The sequence below is a fragment of the Palaemon carinicauda genome, chromosome 2 (genome assembly GCF_036898095.1).
Source record: "Palaemon carinicauda isolate YSFRI2023 chromosome 2, ASM3689809v2, whole genome shotgun sequence".
Taxonomy (NCBI): domain Eukaryota; kingdom Metazoa; phylum Arthropoda; class Malacostraca; order Decapoda; family Palaemonidae; genus Palaemon; species Palaemon carinicauda.
Genome location: NC_090726.1, coordinates 4,746,182 through 4,770,932, shown reverse-complemented (window position 1 = coordinate 4,770,932; position 24,751 = coordinate 4,746,182). Strand labels below are relative to the sequence as shown.

General features: G+C 42.1%; 1 protein-coding gene across 4 annotated transcripts in view; it reads left to right on the top strand.

Annotated features, from left to right (window-relative positions):
- LOC137623065 (multidrug resistance-associated protein 1-like) overlaps positions 1 to 24,751 on the top strand; it is a 232,330-nt gene that overhangs the window by 85,920 nt on the left and 121,659 nt on the right. For 3 of the 4 annotated variants that reach the window (XM_068353716.1, XM_068353726.1, XM_068353708.1), the window contains exons 6-10: positions 57 to 182; positions 436 to 626; positions 2,409 to 2,561; positions 3,515 to 3,692; positions 20,943 to 21,111. In XM_068353716.1, the coding sequence (XP_068209817.1) occupies positions 57 to 182; positions 436 to 626; positions 2,409 to 2,561; positions 3,515 to 3,692; positions 20,943 to 21,111 (817 nt within the window). The remainder of the gene's footprint in view (positions 1 to 56; positions 183 to 435; positions 627 to 2,408; positions 2,562 to 3,514; positions 3,693 to 20,942; positions 21,112 to 24,751) is intronic. The other variant, XM_068353733.1, reaches the window with a different exon arrangement.

Sequence of the window (24,751 nt, the reverse complement as noted above, 5' to 3'; positions counted from 1 at the left end):
TTAATCATTTTTTGGCTCATATAGTCGAATGGTATTGATACATCTCTTACACTTAGGATGACAGACTTCATCTTCTAATGGCAGTGACATTCCTGGTTGAATACAGTGGAGCAGTGGTTCTTTTTGCAGCCAACTGCATAGCAGATCAAACCTCTGGGTTTCCATTGCCCTCCAAAAACAAGGTAAGCTTTATGTCCTTAATGGCATTGTAGCTTATTTTATAATAAGGGACCTTGGATCAGAGAGAAAAGAATGAAAGAAAGAGAAATGGGCATTGATCCCAGAAGATTTATCTGAGGAAATGAAACCAAATGCAGAACCCCAAAGCTTAGACCCAGTGGGATACCTTGTATTCACAAATTTCCAGTATCATATGAGTCATGATAAGGTGTAATAACTGAATCTTGTCATTATTCTTTTTTTTTTTTTTTTCAGAACCCTATGCCATCCAGCAGTGCTTCATTCATGAGTAAAGTGACCTTTCATTGGGTAAATAATGTGATGTGGAAAGGCTACAGATCCAATTTAAGTCCAGAAGACATCTGGGATCTCCCATCGAGGATGTCAACCGTTAATCTTGACAAAAAATGGGATGAAGCCTGGGAAAAAGAGACCAAGAAACAAAGGTATATGAAATTGGTTTTTCTTGTCTAACTTTTTTTATTACTGAACTGTATGATCATTATAAAGTTTGGAAATCAAATCGTTTGAAATTACATATAAAAATCAGACTATATATCAGTTTAGTGATATTGGTGTTACTCTGTGGACATGAGCCATGGTATGACAATGAAACAATCTCCAATAGATTTAGAAGATTTGAGAACAAAGCTCTCAGAAGGATATTGGGAGTTGAATGGTAGGACAGGATTAGAAATGAAACTATTAGAGAGATTACTCGAGTGCCATATGAGGATGAGATCATGATGAGGGATACATGGAGCTTCACAAGGCACTAGAATAGTTGGGAGACCCAGGCCTACAAGGCTTAGGACTATGAAGTGAAAAGTAGTAGATGATGAATTGGGTAGTATCAAGTTAAAAGCTCAAGATAGAAATGACTAGTGAAATCTAACCGAGTCCCTTTGCGTCAATAGGCGTAGGAGGAGATGATGATGATGATGATCATCATCATTAGCATAGATACCTGTGGGAGGGTGCCTCTTTATGCCAGGCCTAAATAAAGTCAATCAAAAGAAAGATAGACCTCTTCAAGGGTAGAGGATTTGAAGTCTGAAAAAGAAATTGCAAGTTTCATTGAATATGCAGAAAACCAGCATGAAAATAGTGTACAGAGCTTATGATTTGGCTAAAGATATTGATTATGTTTTTAGCCATATGTTTTTTGGCAAATGATGATGTGAAATGTAAACGTATTTTAAAGCCTTTAGATTCATGTAGTATAAAGTGAAAACAAGTTGGATGTGCTAACTCAAGAGACTTGGTTATTAGAATCTAGACTTGGCAAATTAGAGGGTGTTTTATTATATTTTTCTTAAGGCCTGAGTACATTCCTTTGAAAATATAAAGGAAAACAAGGCAATAACTAAACAATTATTACATGTATAATTTCCCATTGCTATAGTAAAAAGGACAGACTATTTTTCTATGTGTACCGTACATTGTGTTCATGGGCATACTCAACATTTCAATGAAGAAAGTTGGAAGCAAAACTGTATCCCAGAATCGTTTTAATATAAATTGCAAGCAATTGTGCAGATCATCTTCACATAAGAAAGTCTTGAGAGAATACTTGAATCATCTTGGATCATCAATAAACTTTTTTGTTACTTTTTTCCTCAATTGGGGCTAATTCCATCATTGCATCTAAAGCATTGTACTGTAGAGATTTCTTTGATCTTGCCATCAAAACTGTTGACTTCTTCATCCAATGTCAGATCTTATGTCCCTAATTCAATAGTCCAATTATTATGTCTTCTTCCAAGTTCTTCCTTGTCATAACCACAGAAACAGGACTCTTATATCATGGAGTTCTACCAGTTTTTCAGTAGCACTTTTTATGTGAGCCAATCCAGGACCCTTCCTGGCATGCGCACTAATATTTAGTATGAAATAAACATGAATAGAAAGGATCTATCCGTATATTAATCTTAATATTTGTCTTGAGAAGTTAGTAGATTTAGGAATTTTAAGCCAAATATTTTATGAGAGAGAGAGAGAGAGAGAGAGAGAGAGAGAGAGAGAGAGAGATGAATTTTTTTAATGTAAATGATGGTTATATGTCACAATGTTTCTCAAAGGGTGCCATTGTACTAACTAACCAAGTTAAATAGAAGAACAATGTTTCTCAAAGGGTGCCATTGTACTAACTAACCAAGTTAAATAGAAGAACATTGATATGTAATTCTTTAGTACCTCTGGAATCTAATAACTTTATTTTGCCGAAGAAGAAATGCATCGTCGAAGGAGGGTTCAGAGACGCATATCAAAGTGTCAGTCTTGCGAGTACTTATGAGACGCTTCTTGCTGCCCGCAATCCTGGCATCTCTCTTGTATTTGATATCAGAAACCATAGTTTTTGCTAGTCCAAGAATTCTCAGGTAAGGATTACACTTTCTATGTACGGTAACAATGTAATTTTTAAGCTTTTCTTGTTTCTGGTCAGACTTGCTTCTCAATTGGATACTGTATATTTATACAGAAGCAATGCTTTTGGATCTTATGAAAGTTGAATTTTCTCACAGTTTACAGCACAGCAAAATTTCTCTGAAAAGAGGGTTATTATGGAGTTATTCTTACTGCTTTGTAATTTTCTATATCCAAATTATATGCATTTACTTTGCTTGCAAAGTACAGTGGAATCTCAGATGTCAAATTTGATTTGTTCCAGTTGAGTTTTTTAACACATTCTATTTTCCATCTTAGAGTGAATACAAATTGGATTAATCAGTTCCAGAGCCAGCTCATTCTACTGCATCTTCGATTTATTGCCATCACTAATCATCTCAGGAGTCAACAAAGAAATTGTCCAAATTAAACTAAAGATTTAACTGCAATGTTTTGTGGTCGTGAACTGAGAGACAGCTGCACTTAAACTAAGTGTGCAGTGCTATAGCTACCTTTGTTTTGAATGGGGTTTGGTCACTGGCAACATGTGCCTCAAAATTGTACATGTTCCAACAGTCGTAATTGTTGCTCAGCCTTTGAAAATTTGCTGGCTGATATGTTCCAAACTTTGTTAATGTTAAAAGATTATTTGTATTGGGAATAGAAGCATATACAGTAATCTCTGAGGTCCCATTGTGCTGTAAAATAAGTAAGATAACTAAGATTTTCTTTTAATAAAGGAAATATTTTTTCCTCCGTTTCTAGTACAGTAAAGTGCTCAGCTTAAACATGAGTTCATAAGAACATAGTGAATTATAGACCATGTTGCTTAAATTTTCCTTGATTCTTTTTACACACGATTATAAAAATCAAAATAAACTATTTTCCTCGCACACATGAAACCAAACCAATAATCTTAGTTACCAATGCTTAATTTAACTTCCAGAGCTTTGATACAATTCACTATGAGCTTAGATGAGCCAGCGTGGCATGGATATTTTTATGCTCTTCTTCTTCTGTCGGTGATGCTTCTAAACACCATAATCAAGAATGTGTTTTTCTTCATGACGCACATGCTTTGTGTCCAAATTCGGTCCTCTGTCATGACTGCTGTTTATCGTAAAGTAAGTGAATGACACAGTTCATCGATTCAATATCTTTTTAAGCTCTCTTTAATTCAGCTGAAGGTTTTCATAGTAATTTTCAGTTTAACTTTTTATTTGAGCCAAAATTATGCTCATATTAAATTTATATAATTATTACAGTCCATATGAACCATACATGTTAATGTTAGGACCAATCATCATATCCTTTATATATAAGATATACATTGTCAGTGAAAGAAAAAAAATAAAATTCAACTAAGTGAACCATATTTGTTCCGTAACTTGAATACAAACCATGCTATTTGATAGGGGTATTACTTTCGACGATGCTGAAATGACGAGCCATTAAAATTTAGCAAGGGTTAACCACCCATACCGCCAGTTAGGGGGGGGGGGGGTAGGGGGTTAGATTGCTACAGCTCTCGCTCGCACACCGGTGTAGTGTTGTCGGTTCATGGGATTACTCCCTAAATCTATGGAGGAAGTAAGACTTCTAGGGATTAGTTGTGGGTTAAGAATATTTTGTGGAATTTTTTCTGGACTAATGAATAATTAAATTAAATTTATTTCTAATAATATTTGCAAATGCAAGAGATGCCATTACTTGGATGTGAACATGTTTCAAGAATTTATAACGTGGATATATTGTACATGTATACCTACTGTACTCCAGTGCTCCACCTGACTAGAGGAACTTAGTAAATCAGTCTTTTCGGCATAGTGATTGGCATTTCAGTTGAGGAAGTTAATTTCTTTTCCCCTCTCTGATTTAGGTAAAGGCGTCTAGGTTTTTGTCTAGCATATGTTGGTTTCAATCGGGAAATCCTCTACTGTCCCATGGCATGAGAAACTTAGGGCAGCAAAGTTTATCTAGTTTTTTTAAACAGAACAAATAATGAAGGTAAATCTGACTACCATGCAGTGTTACATTTGATTGTTTTCTTGAACGGATACCAAAGAGAACAGATTACATAACTTGTGCTGCATATAGCCTACTGTACATCATAGTGTAGATTAGTTTGATGTTATCTGATGATAATTTCTACCTTTGATGGATATTTATTTCAGTTAATATATATATATATATATATATATATATATATATACATACATATGTATATTTATATATACTGTATATATATATATATATATATATATATATATATATTTATATATATATATATATATATATATATATATATATATATATATATATATATATATATATATATACAGTATATATATATATATATATATATATATATATATATATATATATATATACATGGGTGTACATTATATATATTATTATTTCTTGCTAATCTATGACCCTAGTTGGAAAAGCAAGATGCTATAAGCCCAGGGCCCCCAACAGGGAAAATAGCCCAGTGAGGGAAGGAAACAAGGAAAAATAGAATATTTTAATAACAGTAACATTTAGATAAATATTTCCTATATGAACTATGAAAACTTTAACAAAACAAGAGGATGAGATATGTGACACACACACACATATGTATATATATATATATATATATATACATATAGATATATATACAGCATATATATATATATATATATATATTTATATATATATATATATATATATATATATATTTATATATAAATATATATATATGTATATATATATATATATATATATATATATATATACATATATATATTTATACATATAAATATATATATATATATATATATATTTATATATATAAATATATATATATATATATATATGTATATGTATATATGTATATATATAAATGCATATGTATATATGTATATATATACATATACGGTAGATAGATATACTGTATATGTATTTTTGGGCTCAAGCCATGTCGTCCTGATGGAAGTTCCTTAAAGGCAGCTTCCTAGGGTATATTACAACTACGGCGATATTCCCAGAGAATTTACCTTAAGGTACCCAGAATTCTAACTCCTGGAGCGAGTATCCCTAAAAAAGACCTTAGGGATATCGTAAATATCAGTGGACGTATTCTTGACACGCCTCATAGCAATCTATGCCCCGAATAGAGTTAACACTTCGTAGGGGTCAAATGGCAAGAAAACGAAAACGATAAGAAAGGGGGGAGCCGTTCGTAAGGCATCTCTCCTCCCCGTTTCGTAAGCGTGCCCTGCGCCGCTCGCGGCGCCATCTGTATTCCTTTTTGCGTAGCTATACGACTCGGTGTTTTTCCCTGTGTTACTACCAAAATCTTGGATTTACTCGTTGATAATGCTTTCTCCAACTTCTTCTGCCTCGGATAAGTTGAGTACTATTTCTTTTATGTATAAATGTAGGCTCTTGTTTAAAATTAAAGTAATTAAAAGAGTTATCTTTGATACAAGAGCTGTTGCCTGCTGGAGGCATCATGGATGCTGTCGCTCGCTAGAATAGGATTTATTTGTTAGCAAGAGCGACGTTCCCAGCCCCTTTGCGCTTTAATAATTAGCTGCTTAGCTTAATTAGGAATTCTGTTATGATGCGATAGTAGTGTGCCTGGCGAAAGTTTTGCCTAGGCTGACCAACACTAGTCTTCGTAGGCTAGCTGTTGGCCCTTGTACTTCCTGCATGATAATTAGTCTTCCAAGTGTGATTTTATATTGCTTTAAGCGTTAGGCAACGTTATACATATAAGCCTTTTTCGAGTACTTTCCAAGATAGTATTGGAGTGAGTTTCGGTGAATTAGGTAATCGATTCTCTTAGTGCCTAGGCTAGGTTGTCTTAGGTCATTATAATATTATCTGTTTCCCCGTTTGCTCCCTTCTCTTCGGGGAAGGGGCAAACCCTTTCCCTCTGTTTAAGCCTTAGGCTTAACTCTAGTGGTTTGTTTGAATTAAATTTCAAATATATCTATGCTGGAGTAGTACTGTACCTTCCTGTTCCAACTGAATTGGTTCAGAGGGGGACAGTACAGCAGTGTATTAGTCTGAGTCCGGGTTGGTCTAGCGTGGGGCAGAGTCTCCCTTGCTGACTGACACGGGCATAAGGGGTTTATCCCCCTTGGATCACCTTGTTGGGTTCCAGTAGTGATCCCTTTGCTCGGTGACCCCTCAGACTTGTCCTCTTTGCCGTTCTGGATTCGGGATATGTTCCCTTTCTGGAATAGCAATTCCTTCCTTGCCTTGGTTTTAAGGAGGCAGCCAGTAGTGCCGGCCTCCCTCTCGGGATTTCTCTGGCTGAGATGAGCTCTCTTAGTTCGGAATGACCCTTAACCAAGGCAAGGTTGGATAGGACCCTCTGTCCTTCCCTTCTATTTTTCCGTTTCCTTTGTGTCAGTCGTCCGCATCCGTACCTAGCCTAGGTTAGGATGGGGAACTGACGTGGTCCCCTGTCGGCCGGCAGAGTGTGCCGACCGGCAGAGACCCTTTTTTTTGAGTGCTGCCCGGTCCTTTCTTGGTCCCTCCACCGCTGCCGTCTGTAGATTCAGTAAGCAGCGGTTAGGAAGCCTGACTTAGTGTCTCCCCTTCCTCTCGGCACTCTTTCGGGTGCCGGGCACAGAGGCTCATAGCCTCTTAGCCCGGCACTCATTCTGTTGTCTTCTTATGTGTTGTCCTTGCCGTCTGCCGGCCTACAGGCCGGCCGCCGGTGGGGGGGGGTGTTCTCCAGTTCTCTTGCTGTCGGTCGGCGGTGGTTATATACCTTTGCCGGCCGGTCTCTTGCTCATCTGCCGGCCACTATGAGTGGCGGCCGGCAGCCGAGCGCTACCTGGTGTGGAGGCCAGCCGGCAGGGTTTGCTTACCACTGCCGGCCGGCCTGCTACACTGCCCGGTTAGCCGGCCACTAAGAGTGATGGCCGGCAACACAGTGCTACCCGGGTGGCTGCGGACCGGCAACCACTGCCGGCCGGTTCAGGCATGGGATCTGGAGTTCTCCCCAATAGGGGTGATCTGGAGTTGTGTACTTGAGATCTACCTTTGGAAAAAACGGGGGGGGGGGGGGTACTGACCGGCAATAGCCGGCCGGCACACCACCCTCAGGTACTGTATCAGTTCTTTCTTGAGTGGTGTATTCAACCAAGGGAGACCATGATATAGTAGGTTACAACACTGTCTTTTCTAACTTACTTGTGTTACTTTGTGCAATCACTTGGTGTCGCCTTACAAGGATAAAAAGAGATTTCTTTTCATCCCTGGCCAGAATGGTAAAATTTTACCTTAGGTGTGAGCTACACCTAATTTCCTTGGGAAATATGATCTCTGGTTATTCTAGTAAAGACTAACTACGTGACTTTTGGCTGGTGGGCTTCCACAGGTGATTGTGTGGGTTTCACAAGTAGGTGTCTTTCCCTTATTCTTTGTGAATACTCATATTTACATGTGAATTGAAATTCACTTGATATTCATGGAAATTTTCTTCTTTTACAGGAGGATCATCCGAAGTGTGATAGTGTGTTCTGCAATGTCCGCAGCAAGAACTTTTGCGGACATGTCTCGTGTAGGAGGCACGCGGCTTGCGCAGCCTCCAATGATGACCATCGCTACTGGGATCCGCAGGTATGTGCAGTATGTACTAACCTGCTATCAGAGGCTTTTGAATCCCCTAGGTCGGCGGAGTCAAGGGATGCAGCGAGGGAGAAGCTCTGTTTATGGGTAAGGGGTTTTCAGAAGAACACCACTGGACCTTATCTTCCTAATGAGAAGATGAGGGCATACCTTTTTCCCAAAGCTTCCACTGACGCTGTTGTTCCCCAGCCTCGGCCGGAGATCCCTCTCGTCCAGATCCCAGTGGAGGAGGATGTTGCGGATGCCATGCAGGACATCCAGTTGGATGACAAGATGTCTGACTTGTCCGATCGTGCGGAACAGGATCTCCTCGCAGAGGGTGAGGAGGAGGATCAAGATCCTATTGCCGTGGAGGAAGAGGTTCCCGTACCTTCAGACGTTCCGGTTCAGATCCCTGAACCTATCCCCTCTACCTCGTCCGCTCTTCCAGCAGAGCTGGGACAGGCTCTCTCTTCCATCGTTGGTATGATCCAACAGATGCAGAGGGAGAATAATCAGAAGGCCGCTACTTTGGAGCTCCAGATGCAGAAGATCACAGCATCCCGTGGACCTCCAAAGAAGCTCAACGTGAAGGACCTTCCTCTGTGCTCGGATGCCAACCCGTGGAGATATGCCGAGCACATGCCGATGACGATCGGGAAGATCGTCATGTCGGAGAAACTGGGCTCAGTTCCCCTTGAGGAGGTGGAATTCTGGCCCAGTAGAGGGGCCTACCCGGACTGTTATGTCCGTCGGAAGAAGGAGCCGGCCTCGAAGGAGGAGACGGAACCGAAGGAGGTGATCATCCTGGATCACTCCAAGGCTCAAGCTACCCTAACAGCTGCATTGAAGGAGAGGGGGTTCTCAAACTCTAAAGTTGCTGCTCTGAGTAAGAAGCACCCCTCCTTTGTATCCTCCCCGGCTAGGGCCTTCCCCTTTATGCAGAAAGGGTTCGCGGCCGTCTTGAAGGCGGTTGAAGCTGGCAAACCGTGTCCATCTCTGGAGGAATGCAAACCACTGTCGTTGGCCTTGCCGCTGGATAATAAGGACTGGAAGGAGGTGCACCTCACTTTCTCGGTTGGGAAGTTGGACGCCGACATTGCAGGTCAGCAGTTCGGCGAAAACCTTCCCAAGTTGTCGGAATTCCTCCTACGGAGGGAATTGGACACAAAGGAGCGCCTGGCAGCCTCGATGTCTCTCCAGACTAACATGGAGACAATGGCTAGCGACCCCAAGATGCCTGAGATGTTCATGGTAATGGCCAAGATCCATCTGGCCACGGTGACTAAGGACCTCTATTGCTTTGTCAAAGCGAGGAGGGCCTGTAGAGAGTTTGTTTTCGCCTCGGCCACAGTGAGGCATGAACCCAAGAGGCTCATTTCATCTAGCATCTGGGGTAAAGATCTCTTTCCCAACGAAGTGGTCAAAGAGGTGGTGGACAAGGCAGCCACTGAGAACCGTAATCTTCTCCTTAAGTGGGGCCTGTCCCTTAAGAGGAAGTCTTCTCCTGATGAGGGCCCTCAGCCGAAAGGAAAGGCGAAGAAATCGAGGTTTTCCTCCCGTCCAGCCAAGCCTTTCAGACCACAAAGACAGCAGCAGCAGCAGCCAGCTTTGCCTCCGGTACCACAACTGGTAGCCCAGACCCCGACCACCTTCCAATGGGTACCCCAAGCCGTGTCTTCAGCATCCCCGGCATTCAATCCAGTGTTCGAAGGGCAATCGACCACGTTTCGAGCAAAGCCCAGAGGTGCAGCCAGAGGTTCGGCGAGACGCCCCTCTAGGGGACGAGGATTCAGAGGTGGTCGCGGCCAGGGAGGCAAGACTGCAGGGCAGTCAAAGTGAAGTGTCGCCGGTAGGTGGGAGTCTACAGTATTTCCGGGATCGCTGGACCTTCGATCCCTGGGCCCACAGCCTGCTCAAAAATGGACTGGGTTGGAGTTGGTACAGTACTCCGCCCCAGTGCCCTCAATTTTTCCAACACTCCACCCCCGTTTTGGAGGAGTACATCCAAGATCTGTTGGAGAAAAAGGTGATCCGGAGGGTAAAGTCCATCAAGTTTCAAGGGAGGCTGTTTTGTGTTCCCAAGAAAGACTCGGGGAAACTCAGAGTCATTCTGGACTTGTCACCACTCAACAAGTTCATAGTGAACCACAAGTTCAAGATGTTAACGTTGCAACACATAAGGGCCTTACTGCCCAAGAGGGCATATACCGTCTCCATCGATTTGTCAGACGCATATTGGCACGTTCCAATAAGTCGCCGTCTCTCCCCCTACCTAGGATTCAAGCTACAACAAAAACTTTATGCTTTCAGAGCGATGCCCTTCGGGCTAAACATAGCCCCAAGGATCTTTACGAAGCTTGCGAGCGCAGCGCTCAAACAGTTACGCCTAAAAGGGTTCCAGGTAGTAGCCTACCTGGACGATTGGTTGGTGTGGGCAGCATCCAGAGCGGAATGCTTGCAGGCTTCCCTACAAGTGATTCAGTTCCTGGAATATCTAGGTTTCATGATCAACAGAAAGAAGTCTCGTCTTTCTCCAGCTCAGAGGTTCCAGTGGTTAGGAATTCACTGGGATCTAGTGTCACACCGTTTTTCCATTCCGATGTCGAAAAGGAAGGAAATAGCGGGGTCTGTCAGGAGACTTCTAGGTTCCGAGAGGATATCAAGACGCGAACAAGAGAGGGTTTTGGGCTCTCTTCAGTTCGCATCAGTAACAGACCCAGTGCTAAGAGCACAGCTAAAAGATGCAGCGGGAGTCTGGAGAACCTTTGCATCGAAAGAGCGAAGGGACTTGAAGAGACCGGTCCCACTTCGGCTACGTTCTCTTCTCAGACCGTGGTCTCAAGCCAGTCGTCTAAAGAGGTCACTACCTCTTCAACCACCCCCCCCGTCAGTGACAATCCACACAGACGCCTCAAAGGTAGGGTGGGGGGGTCACTCCCATCGGAAAAAAGTGCAAGGGACCTGGTCCAAGCTATTTGGGACTTTTCACATAAACTTTCTAGAAGCTATGGCAGTGCTTCTTACCCTGAAGAAAGTATCCCCACGTCACTCGATCCATGTAAGGTTGGTACTGGACAGCGAGGTGGTAGTGAAATGTCTGAATCGGCGGGGATCGAGATCTCCACCTCTCAACCAGGTAATGTTAGCCATATTTCGACTGGCGGAGAAGAAGAAGTGGCACCTGTCAGCAGTTCACCTTCAAGGAGTCCGGAATGTGACCGCGGACGCTCTATCCAGGGTTACACCGATAGAGTCGGAATGGTCCCTAGACGCAGGATCATTCTCCTTCATCTTGAGACAAGTCCCAGAACTGCAGATAGACCTCTTCGCGACGAAGGACAACAAGAAGCTGCCGAGATATGTGTCCCCATACGTGGACCCCTTGGCGGAAGCAGTAGATGCGATGTCCCTCGATTGGAACAGATGGTCCAGGATCTACCTGTTTCCCCCTCACAATCTGATGTTGAGGGTCCTCAACAAACTGAGATCCTTCAAGGGAGTAGCAGCAATAGTGGCCCACAAGTGGCCGAACAGTGTATGGTTCCCTCTAGCTCTGGAACTACAACTAGAGTTTCTACCACTCCCGGACCCAGTTCTGTCCCAGCAAGTCCAGAAGTCGACTGTCTACGCTTCATTACAGAAAACCCGGACCCTGCAGCTCATGATTTTCTCTCCCTAGCGGTGAAGAAACGGTTCGGAATCTCGAAAGATAGCATCGACTTCCTGGAAGAATATAAGTGTAAGTCTACTAGAAGGCAGTACGAATCAGCATGGAAGAAATGGGTAGCCTTTGTCAAAGACAAGAACCCGCAAGAGATCTCTACGGAGTTCTGCCTATCCTTCTTCATCCACCTCCACGGACAGGGGCTGGCGGCTAACACGATTTCTACATGTAAGTCAGCTCTGACAAGACCCATTCTATATGCCTTCCAGGTAGACCTCGCTAACGAGATGTTTAATAAGATCCCGAAGGCCTGTGCTAGGCTTAGACCATCAGCTCCTCCAAAGCCTATTTCGTGGTCGTTAGACAAAGTCATTCATTTTGCCTCATTACTGGATAATGAGGAGTGCGCATTGAAGGACCTGACTCAAAAAGTGATCTTCCTTTTTGCCCTTGCTTCTGGGGCCAAAGTTAGTGAGATTGTGGCCCTCTCGAGAGAGGAGGACCGGGTTCAGTTCCTGGATGGGGGAGAACTGAACCTGTTTCCGGACCCTACGTTTCTCGCTAAGAACGAGTTGCCCACCAACAGGTGGGGTCCCTGGAGAATCTGCCCTCTGAAAGAAGATGCATCTCTATGTCCCGTAGAATGCCTAAAGGTCTATCTTCGTAGAACTTCAGACTTCCATGGGGGCCAACTATTCAGAGGAGAAACATCGGGCTCGAATTTATCTTTAAATCAGCTTAGGGCGAAAATTACATATTTTATTCGCAGAGCGGATCCTGACAGTTCACCCGCAGGTCATGATCCGAGGAAAGTTGCTTCATCCTTAAACTTCTTTAACTTTATGGATTTTGAACACCTTCGTTCATACACGGGCTGGAAGTCTTCCAGGGTATTCTTTCGCCACTATGCTAAGCAAGTGGAGCAGCTAAAGAGGTCTGTGGTAGCAGTTGGTTGCGTCGTTAACCCTGCTGTTTAACTCTGCGAGGAACAGTGGAATTATTTGGGACTTTGATTCTTGGGTGAGTGTATAGTTATATGCGTTGATATAACTAGTAGTGAAGGCTCTGGGAGCCCACAGTGACTGTTCCAGCGTTATGGTAATGGTAGCACAAGTACAGACAGGTGTGCCGAGCGTTGCTAACGCTAATGTCAGTGGATAGTAACATGGACGTTAACTTTGATACCTTGGTATGCGACAAGTGACCTGATTGTTTTCTTTCAGATAACCATACATCCATGCACTACGGTACTTGTGTAAATTGTTGGTCATCCACCTATCATATGTATATATTTGTGGTAACCATGTCTATTTATTGTTACTCAATAAACTTGTTCTCGGGAACCTTGCGTCTCCTTCACCTATATTGATTTCATGTTAATTATTGAGCATTTAGCCTATGTATATTAATCGGGGATATCTATAATAGCCTATTCCTTAATGCAAGCCTGGTTGCACTGGTTTATACTTTCCTTAGCATAAAGGGCTCCACCTCTCTCTGAGGACGGTGGCGGCAGCAAGTTTAATCCTACGCAGATATAACCTTTTTGTCTATTTTTACTTCGACCAGGGTGCTGGTCGGGATTTTTTCCCTTGGATGCTGTAGTTCCGTAAAGACTATGCTTTACTTCATATAGAGTGAGACCACTATATTGTACTGGCTGGCGAGTGATTCATACATAGGTATATGTACTCTTCGTTCGTTTCTAGAGTCTAGTAGGACTCCTCCCTGTAGGGGGCAGGAAGCGCTTTCATGGCTTATGATTAGTGAAAAGATGTATAACGGTAACATCTTAGGTCTTTCAGTCGAGTTGACTAAGAAACATTCCTGAGGAGTACGGCACGTATTGAGAATCCACAGATACAGTAATGCTCTGGTATACTTCCATCAGGACGACATGGCTTGAGCCCAAAAAACGGATTTTGAGCGAAGCGAAAAATCTATTTTTGTGTAAGATGGCCATGTCGTCCTGATGGACCCGCCCTGTCCCTTTTCAAAAAAAAAAAAAAAAAAAAAAAAAAAAAAAGGGTTGTAGGACCCCTCCCTACATACAGTATCTGTAGCACCTCGTGTATCGCTACAAAGAATACAGATGGCGCCGCGAGCGGCGCAGGGCACGCTTATGAAACGGGGAGGAGAGATGCCTTACGAACGGCTCCCCCCTTTCTTATCGTTTTCGTTTTCTTGCCATTTGACCCCTACGAAGTGTTAACTCTATTCGGGGTATAGATTGCTATGAGGCGTGTCAAGAATACGTCCACTGATATTTACGATATCCCTAAGGTCTTTTTTAGGGATACTCGCTCCAGGAGTTAGAATTCTGGGTACCTTAAGGTAAATTCTCTGGGAATATCGCCGTAGTTGTAATATACCCTAGGAAGCTGCCTTTAAGGAACTTCCATCAGGACGACATGGCCATCTTACCCAAAAATAGATTTTTCGCTTCGCTCAAAATCCGTTTTATATATATATATATATATATATATATATATATATATATATATATATATATATATACATATATATATATATATATATATATATATATATATATATATACATATATATATATATATATATATATATATATATATATATATATGTACAGTGTATATATATATATATATATATATATATATATATATATATATATATATATATATATATATATATAAATATATAAATATATATATATATATATATATATATATATATATATAAATATATAAATATATATATATATATATATATATATATAAATATATATATATATATATATATATATATATATATATATATATATATATAAATATATATATATATATATTTATATATATATATATATATATATATATATATATATATATATATATATGTGTGTGTGTGTGTGGGATTTTTTGGCTCCATTTATGGGAATTTCTTCTTCATGAAACGGGAACACTGCACCGGGGATTTAGCTCACTTTGCTTTTGGCTCGGATGGTGTACAGTCGTTGCTGTTCATCATCCTTCGCCGCTATTATTGGACTGCCATTAATTCTTTTTAGATTTCTCTTTGTGTTAGTGTGTGTGTGTGTGTGTTGACTTCTGCGACCATATGCACCTGCCCTAGACTCAACGGCCGGCCTTGCGGGACCTTCATGTCGGCCGTGGAAACCGAGGGTCAACCTTGTGATAGTGGTAATCAGTGTATTGAATGTTGGGAGTGGTCTGCCTCCCTGTGGGAGAGGTTTGGGCGACGATGGAAGAAGAAGTCTAAGCGGAATATTTCTCCTTTGAAGGTTCCTTTGAAGGGGAAAAAACCTCTTCTTCCGTCTCCCGACCTTCCTCCGAATCTCCTACTCATTTGGCCTCTTCCGAGAAACCGTTGAGTGGTAGAGTAGACCCTTTAATTTGTGGCCAACCCTTGTTCTCGAGAGATAGTGTTGCTTCCCCTAGAGAATCGACCCCACCTCTCCTCCCGGATTAGGCCTTGTCTATATCTTCTGTTTTGCAGGTGTGGACGTCCTTTGGACTTTAGGGTCTGCCCTCCAAGGACTCCTTGCTGCAGCTCATCCTTCGTGGTACGAGTGTGCAGCTGTCGTCGACTTTAGAGGTGAATTTTCTGGTGCTCGTCGACGTTTTGGTGTCAGAGGTGTCTTCTGTGGCCGCTACCAATGCCCCTGCCTCTCCAGACTTTCCAGCTATTGCTGCCGACTTAGTTTGTCCCGTTCCTGATCATCCTTCGAGGGAGGAACTTGGTTCTACGTCTGACTCTCCTGCGAGTGTTATCTCATAGAGACTCCTCTTCGGAGGACTGCTGCTGCTTATGGTCAGCTTGCTGATCCAACGACCCCTGGAGAGCGTCTCCGTCGTAGAGCTTGCCCTTAGAGGTCGACCTTCACCATCGGTGAAAAGGCGTCTCTTCGGCTCTTCAGCCTCGTCCTTGCTGCCGTCCCCCACAGAGGAGACTCCGCTTCAGTTGTCTCCTGGCCCTTGACCTTCGCCCGTTCCTGGACCTTCTCCCGTTCCTGGACCTTCTCCCGTTCCTGGACCTTCTCCTGTTCCTGGACCTTCTCCCGATGACGCTGCTGCTAGTCCTCGGACTTCGGTCCTTGACTCCTCTATGGATTGTTTGCAATCTCCATCAGTGGATGTTGGCCCTTCCAAAGGGCACATCCCGGTTCTTGAGGTTCTACCTAAGCGTGCAGCTGCACGCCAACTCTCTCCAGCACGCTAGCGCCCTGCAGTGCACTAGCGCTCACCAACATCTCGGCAGAACTGAGGATTTCTCCAAGGAATGTATCAGGAAAGCAACGGAGACTTTCACGCTCTCAGGTAGCCTCATGATCAAGTTTCTCGCCCACTGATTTTGAAACTTGTGGATGAATACCATCCTGAAACGTCCAGATGCGGTGTCTGAGAGATTCCACCATCAAGTCCCAAATGCCGAGATCGCTAGGCTCAGGTATTCCTTTTTTAGAGGGAGCCCATCTATTCGAGCCTAAGGAAATGGAACATGCTGCTGAGAGATGGAGGAAGTCCCATCAGGACTCCTTCCTCCATAGGGCTTTGACATCCAAGCCCTAAAAACCACCAGCTCCATAGCAGTCCTGTCCAGCCAAGACCACAACGAACAAGACAGCAGCGAAGATCACGGTGTCTAAGAAGCCCTTTCCTGCCAGGGATAAGAAAGGCACAAAGTCCTCCAGGAAAGGAAAATATCCTAGAGGGAGCTGCCGAGGCCGCAAACGCTAGGATAAAAATTCCCCTTGCTTGTCCACCAGTAGGGGGATGCCTACAAGGTTGCTTGGACAGGTGAAAGCAACTTGGAGCCAAATCCTGCACAATCTTTGTGATTCTTCGGGGGTATCGCATCCCGTTCATCACATCTCTCCCTCCCCTGACCAGGAATCCTGTGTTGATAGACTCCTTTGCAATGGGATCAGCAAAGGGACTGACCCTTCGGGCAGAAGACCAGGACCTGTTGAAGAAGGGCGCTCTCCAGGAGTTCCTTTACGGGTCTCGAGGCTTCTTCAGTCAACTCTTTCTTGTGGAAAAGGCATCTGGACGCTGGAGACCAGTCATCAACCTCTTATCTCTGAACAAGTTTGTCAGACAAACTCTGTTCAGCATGGAGATGCCAGACACGGTCAGACTAGCGGTAAGACCACAGGACTTCATATGCACAATGGACCTAAAGGACGCGTACTTCAAGATCCCAATCCATCCGTCTTCAAGGAAGTACCTAAGATTCAGCCTACACAACAGGAAATACCAGTTCAAGGTGCTGTGCTTCGGTCTTTCCACAGCGCCTCAAGTCTTCACCAGAGTGTTTGCCTTAGTGTCATGATGACACTAAGGCAAACACTCTGGTGCACACAGGATTGACATCTGTCTCCTTTGTTATCTGGATGATTGACTAATCCTAGCATAATCATAGCAGACGTGGTGTCAACCCTTCTTCAACATCGAGACAAACTTCTGAGGCTTTGCCAAGATCTGGAGATCATGGTAAACCTCGAGAAGTCCTCCTTGCTTCCTACGCAGAGACTGGTATACTTAGGCATGATAAGAGACACCAATCTCCACAAAGCCTTCCCATCAGATGACAGAATATCTAAGCTGAGAAAGGTGGAAGGACCTTTCTCAGACAAGAAGAACTTCCAGCCCAGACGTGGTTACATCTCCTCGGTCACCTTTCATCGCTGGTCCGTCTAGTTCCCAACGGTCGCCCAGGATGAGATCCCTCCAGTGGCAACTCCAGTCCTAGTGGAATCAAGCTCTCGATTCCCTGGACATCCAAATCCCCATGGGATCAGCGGAACAGACAAACCTCGAATGGTGGGTGGAAGACAAGAACCTACAAAAGGGAGTGGATCTTCTCATCCTCCTCCCAGATTTGATGCAGTTCTCAGACACATAAAAAAAATAAAAGAGTGAGGGGCCCACGTGCTGCACCATACGACCTCAGGCGTCTGGTTAGAGTCAAAAGAGTACCTCCACATAAATCTTCTAGAGATGAAGGCCGTCTTTCTGGCCCTTCAACAGTCCCTGGCGGGCCACTCAGTGGTGGTAATGAGCGACAACACCACAGTAGTGGCTCACATCAACAAGCAAGGAGGTACTTTTTCACAGCCCCTATACCATCTAGCAGTAGAGATACTGAGATGGGCCAAGGGTCACTCGATACCACGATCGGCATACTTCATTCCGGGCAAGAGGAATGTGCTCGCCGACAACCTGAGCAGAGCATCTAAGATAGTGAGTACTGAGTGGTCTTTGGATCATCTAGTAGTCAACAAAGTCCTGACTTTGTGGGGTTCTCCGACAGTGCATCTCTTTGCAACGGCCCTGAACTTCAGTCTTCCGTTGTATTGCTCCCCAGTCCTAGACCCCAAGGCTCTCTGGCAAGATGCATTTCAACAACAGTGGGACAACATCGATGTTTACGCCTTTCCCCCGTTCTATCTGATGAGGAGGGTACTCAACAAAGCCAGAACATCAGTCAACCTCTCAATGACCTTCATAGCTCTGCTAAAGCATCACGCAAAATGGTTTCTGGACCTTCTGCAAATCCTGACAGAGTCTTCAAGAGAAGTCCCTCCATGACACGATCTACTCAAACAACCACATGCCAACATTTTCCACAAAGCCGTAGTTTCGCTACGACTTCATGCCTGGAGACTATCCAGCATCTCCTCTCTCTGAGAGGATTTTTGCAATAAGTTGCAAGCAGGATGTTTGGATACCTGCGAAAGTCATCAGCAGCAGTCTACCAGGCAAAGTGGAAGGTCTTCTGTGGTTGGTGTCTTGGAATAGGTATCTCTCCTCTTGATGCCACTATTCCAGCAATAGCGGAGTTCCTCAGGTATTTGCGTGAAGAAATGCGCGTGTCAGTCTTGGTGGTAAAAGGTTATTGCTCAGCCTTAAGCTTCGTCTTTAGACCGAACAGAATGGATATTTCTTCATCGCTAGAACTTTCCTTACTCATACAGTTATTAATTTACCTGTCTTCAGTCAGAAGTGAGACCTTCCCCATGGAACGTGGTTTGAGTTCTCAGATCTCTAAAGAGACCTCCCTATGAACCATTATGCCAGGAAACAGATCGTCACCTAACTTGGAAGACGGTGTTCCTGCTATCTTTGGCTTCGGCTAAGGAGTCAGTGAGCTTCATGGTCTCTCATATGACATCGCTCATTCAAGGGGATGGGGAGAGGTGACCTTCAGCTTCGTCCCTGTGTTTGTTGCCAAGACTCAGAATCCGGGGGTTTTGGATCCTAGATTCGACTCCATCTGGATAATGAGTCTCCGCTCTGTAACCAACGACTCATATCATCTGTTACTATGCCCTGTAAGGTGTTTGAGGCACTACCTCAAGAGAACTGCAGCAGCTCTGCCCAGAGTGCACTTTCTCTTTGTCAGCATAGGCAGAAACAAGAGGACGATAACGAAGAATTCCATCTCTGTGTGGATTCGCAGGGTCATTGACCATGCCCTGAATCCCGATCCTCCTCTAACACATCAACCCTGAGCTTATGATGTTAGGGGCATAGCTACGTTCCTTGCCTTCAAAAGAAACTACTCTGTGACGCAGGTGTTGCAAGCGGGTGTGTAGAAACGTCAGACAATGTTGACCGCTCACTACCTGCAAGACGTGACTCACAGGAATCTCGATACGTTTTCTATCGGACCTGTGGTGGCTGCACAACAGCTGGTATAGTACCTCAAGCTCCTTACTGGACGAGTAACAGATGGTTGAAGGCATTGGTTACCCAGTTTTAGTCTAAATGAATGAAATGTAATGTCTGGATCTTTTCCTTTCTTCATCCTCCCCTCTCTTGGGGAAATCAGCATCCTGGGTCCTCTGCACAGACTGACCTTAAACCTCTGGAGGTAAACCATTGCTCCCTTGTGTAACCTAGTATTGTTCCAATACTGTTACATCTCCATACCCTGGCAAAGTGGTATTAGGAATGTCTTGCTCAACTCTGTTTTTTTTCTACAAGATTCGGAATAACTTATACCTTGAAAGTCACATTGCTAGTAACTCAACACACAGCTGGTGTAGGCCGCAGACCATGCTTAGCAGGTTTAGCAAGGTGTTAGGGTCTCCTTATCTATGCACTAACCTGCACAGTACGGAGAGTCCAGGTAAGGCCAAAAGCCAGATAGGGTGAGACACCCCTATAAAGAGCGTTGGTGTGTATTCCAGTTACGGAACAAATGACAAATTAGGAAATAATTTGTATTTTTCCTATCAATACAAACAGCGATTTATACATAGTGGCCCGCCAACCCTGTCCCCTGTCGAAGTCCTACCTCAAAGCAAAGTGCAGCACAGTAACTAGCGGGATGGATAGTTAACTCTCGCTAAAATTCTAATGGGTCATCCTTTCATCTTCGCCAAAAGTAATGCCCCTTTAAATAGCTAAGGTTTGTATCGTTAGAAAAAATGCAAATTTTTCCAAATTTGTCATTTTTGGAGGGAGTTGGTGGAGTTGCCAAATATTTTTCCATTTGTAGGAACCAGATAAAGCCCCTGTGTAGATCCAGAATTAAATATAGAGGTTTAGTGAAGAGAAAAAGTCTAAAATGAGGACAAGAACCTTGTCATGGTAAGGCAACGTTAAAAATGTCTCTTAATAGAATTCCGAGAATGTTATATATCGATCCTATTTTCTCAAAAGAATAAACAAAACACTTAGCACTTAATGCTTGGATGTGTTTAGGGGAAAAGGGCTAGGGAATACCAAATTATTAATCTTTGGACATACGGTACTAAAAAATGGGAGAGAGTTGCTTCCAGAAGATAAATAGAATCTTACAAGCATATGCTAGCCTGCAAGGAGTTAAGAGAATTTATTCTTTTTTCTCACTACTAACATTGGAGTTTTATTCTTTCTTACTACTAACATTGGAATGTCAGTTATTTCCATCAGATGTCAGATTGTTTTTTTTTTCTTTTTTCTTTTTTTTTCTCTGTAAAGACACAATTTGACAACTAACCATTATTAGTAGATGAAAATATTTGCTCATAATGTTCTGATACTGGCAGAAATATGTGCTTTCTGGTTGTGCTCTTTTTTTAATCTTGTTTGTTATTTTTCTGCAGGCGTTACTACTCTCAAACACTTCACGAAGGGAAACAACATTAGGTGAAATTGTTAACCTTATGGCTATAGATTCCCAGCGCTTGGGTGATGTGATTATTTTTCTCAACTTTTCATTTGTTGCACCTATCATCATTGCTATTGCAATAGGTGAATTATGGCAGATATTGGGTGAGTATCCATAGCTCCTAGGATATAGTGTTAGTTTCTTCATTTCATTTTTTATTTTGTAGAATTAGGAGCAATTATTTACTCTTGGTAAGATCAAAGAATTATATTAAAAGCTACTTTACTATATAGATATTTTTATTTCTTAAGAACCATAACAGCAAATTTAATAAATGAAACAATTCAAGTTTGAAGATAATATCCAAGAAGTTTGAAGAGTTTATCCTCCATTGATCAAGTCAGTATCTAATTCACACAAATATTCTCTTAATATTTTTCCCTAGCCTTAAGGCCTATTTTAGATATGTTGAAAACTTAAAATTATAGAATACTCTTTCAATGACCTTTTTGCTTTTAACTGTACTTCCAATCGCTGGTCTATTTCTTCTCCGTGTTTTGGTATTGTAAGACCTTTGAGGTTTTGTTCCGACAAAAGAAGAAACTTAAAACCTGGAAAGCCTAAGGCAGGAAGCACCAATTACTATCTTGACGAAGCATTCCCAGTTTAAGGAAGATTATTATGACCTCCGCCAACGAAGTTGGAAGGAGGTTATGTTTTATCCCCTGCTTGTGTATTTGTGTGTGTGTTTGTCTGTGAACAGTTTTCTGGCAACAATTTTAATTGTAGAGTAATGAAAATAGCAGGGATTAACTTATGAAAAAGATGGAAATAATTAAGTTTGGAAAATGAAGGTCAAAGATCAAGGTCACGGTTAAGCAAAATGTCCAATTCACGTAATCAGCCATAAGTTTGGACATTCTTGTCACACTTCAAACTTGGTTCATATTTGAATGTATAAAAACCCATGCCAATTAATACGTTAAGGTCAAAGGTCAAGGTCGAGTCCAAGGTCAAGCATAAGGTAAAATTCAGGTCATCAACCATACGGCCGCAACTTTAATCATAAAATAATGAAACTCAGGGATTTTAAACTTTTGTAAAGAGCTGGTAAGGTCAAAGGTCGAGTCCAAGGTCAAATTCCGGTCATCAACCATACGGCCACAATTTAAGTCGTAAAGTAATGAAAATTGCTAGGATTTTAAATGGTTATTTAAGAGTTGGAAATTATTAAATGATTCTGGGAAAAGCACGCTGGTTTTGAGAAATAGGCTGCCATGGCAGAGGTCTGCACTTTGAAGCTGCTTTTCTAGTTATTATTATTATTACAAGCCAAAGTCATAACCCTAGTTGTAAAAGCAAGATGCTAAAAGCCCAAGAGCTCCAACAGGGAAAAATAGCCCAGTGAGGAAAGGAAACAAAGAAATAAACTACAAGAGAATGAGCAATCACAATAAAATGTTTTGAGAATGGTAACAGCATTAAATTACTGTAGATCTTTTATATATAAACTATTTGCTTGATGTCAGCTACCCCCCAAAGTTGGGGGAAGTGCCTTGGTATATGGATGGATAAAAAAAAAAAGAGGAAGAGACACAAGATGGAACAATGTGCCCGAGTGTATCCTCAAGCAAGAGAACTCTAATCCAAGACAGTGGAAGGCCATTGTACATAGGCTGTGGCACTCCCCAAGACTAGAAAACAATGGTTTGATTTTGGAGTGTCCTTATCCTAGAAGATCTGCTAAAGAGTCTCTTCTACCCATACCATGAGGAAAGTAGCCACTAAACAATTACAGTGCAGTAGTTAACTCCATGAGTGATAAAGAATTGCTTGGTAATCTCAGTGTTGTCAAGTGTATGAGGACAGAGGGTAATGTTGAAAGAATAGGCCAGACTATTCGATGTATGTGTCAGCAAAGACATTATGAGCCGTAACCTGAGATAGGGATCCAATGTAGTACTGTCTGGCCAGTCAAAGGACCTAACAACTCTCTAGCGGTACTATCTGAGCGGGTGGCTGGTGCCCTGGGCAACCTACTTACCTACATTTAAAGCAAAATTGAGGATGTCTTTATCAACAACTCGAATGTCATTGGAAGTTTGGAAAGTTCTAGATGAATAAGTTACTGTACTGTTTATAGGAAGTATATGATTAAACAAACGATTATGGTCCTGATGTATTTCTTTATGAGAATTCCTTCCACTGTTTTACCAGCTATAAGGAAGAAAGATTGAGTGTTCTCCATCATTTTGATATGCCTACTTTCATATCCCCTTTCAGAATCACTTGAGAAAATTTCTTTGGTTTATATGAAGGGAGATGCACCAATTCCTGTGTTTTTGTTTTGGTCACAGTATGGATCCTTAAGTTTTTATGATGATGATGGCGCTAGTTATCTGATGGTTACATTTTCTGGGGATAAGAGTCCTTTTTCATATAGACAATTAACTGGTGCTGGATTCATCAATAAAGAAGATTCAAGTTTATGCCATGAGGCAGGATAAGGATAAGGCTTTTGTAGTTTCATCTCATTGGTATGACAAATTTGAAAAAAAGTCTTAAATTACTCCATGCCAGGATAAACTAAATTGATAGCATGGTGGAACCCTCTTAGATGTATTTCCTGGCGATATCTCCGGTTATTCAAATCCCAGATCTCTTTCTTCTGCAAAGCATCCATCCTCAGTCCGGGTGCAACTGTGAATCATCATTATTTATCAGGATGGTAGAATCACCAAGAATTGACATGAAACATAAATTGTCTTGAGTTTTTAACCGTCTGCAAACATAATTATTTATAGGAAAATCTAGTAGGGGGACAGTTTATTTCTGTATTCATAAACGTCACAATTGCTTTGGTGTATATATATATAAAATGGGGGCAACTTAGTCAGGAATCATGTTTCTTTCAGCTCAGAATTTGCTGCAATATACAGAGATGTCGGATATTTCCCCATTTCCTTGGTTCATCCTTGGCATATTAAATGAGCAGAATACACCAGTGGTTTCTTCTCCCATTAATTTATCAGCAAATATGGAAGTAGTAGTGTAAACTAAAGATCTAAATATTTACTATCCTGCTAAACAGAAAGAATGACATTTTCTGCTGAATAATGTAGGGCTGTCAGGTGTGAGGGATATACACTATAGTTCAGAGTGGGTCAGGTCTAGATTTCTATGCTTTACTTCTAAGGTTAATGATTTGTGTGATAATGAAAAAGTTTAAGGGGACATGGAACTGTAGAATGACCCTAATAGATTTGGTTTGGTCGCAAAGGGAATGGTTCACATATCCATGGAATCTGCTTTCAGAAGTTCCAAGAAAAGTACCTTGCAGGACAGACCTTCTCAAACAACCTCTGTTTTCAGTGTCCCATCCAAATACCCAAGTGCTTTAGCTAACCGTATGGAGACTCACCACCACCATATACTGTACTGTATTTGGAAAAAAGTGTTTTCATGGCTGGCTTCTCTATTTTAGTTTCCAAGAGAAAAGCCATGAAGTTGTATCTATAGTTGTTGTATACTTATTTTGAGCTTTTCAAATATTTGGTTTAAGTAACCAGGACCATTTTGGATTATACAGTAGTGTCAAGTTTCTTTGTTTCTTGTGTATGAGTAGAAATTTCCAGGTCTTTTTTTTTTTTTTTTTTTTGTTCCCACTATGGGCCATTGTTTTCATGACTTCCTAAGGTTATTATTTAATCGTCAATAAAGGTTTTCATTTTGTGGCTATTTGGGCCTTTTCTATGGCATAATTTGTTTTATATGAAAAGAATTCTTTGATTTTGGAATTTTTCT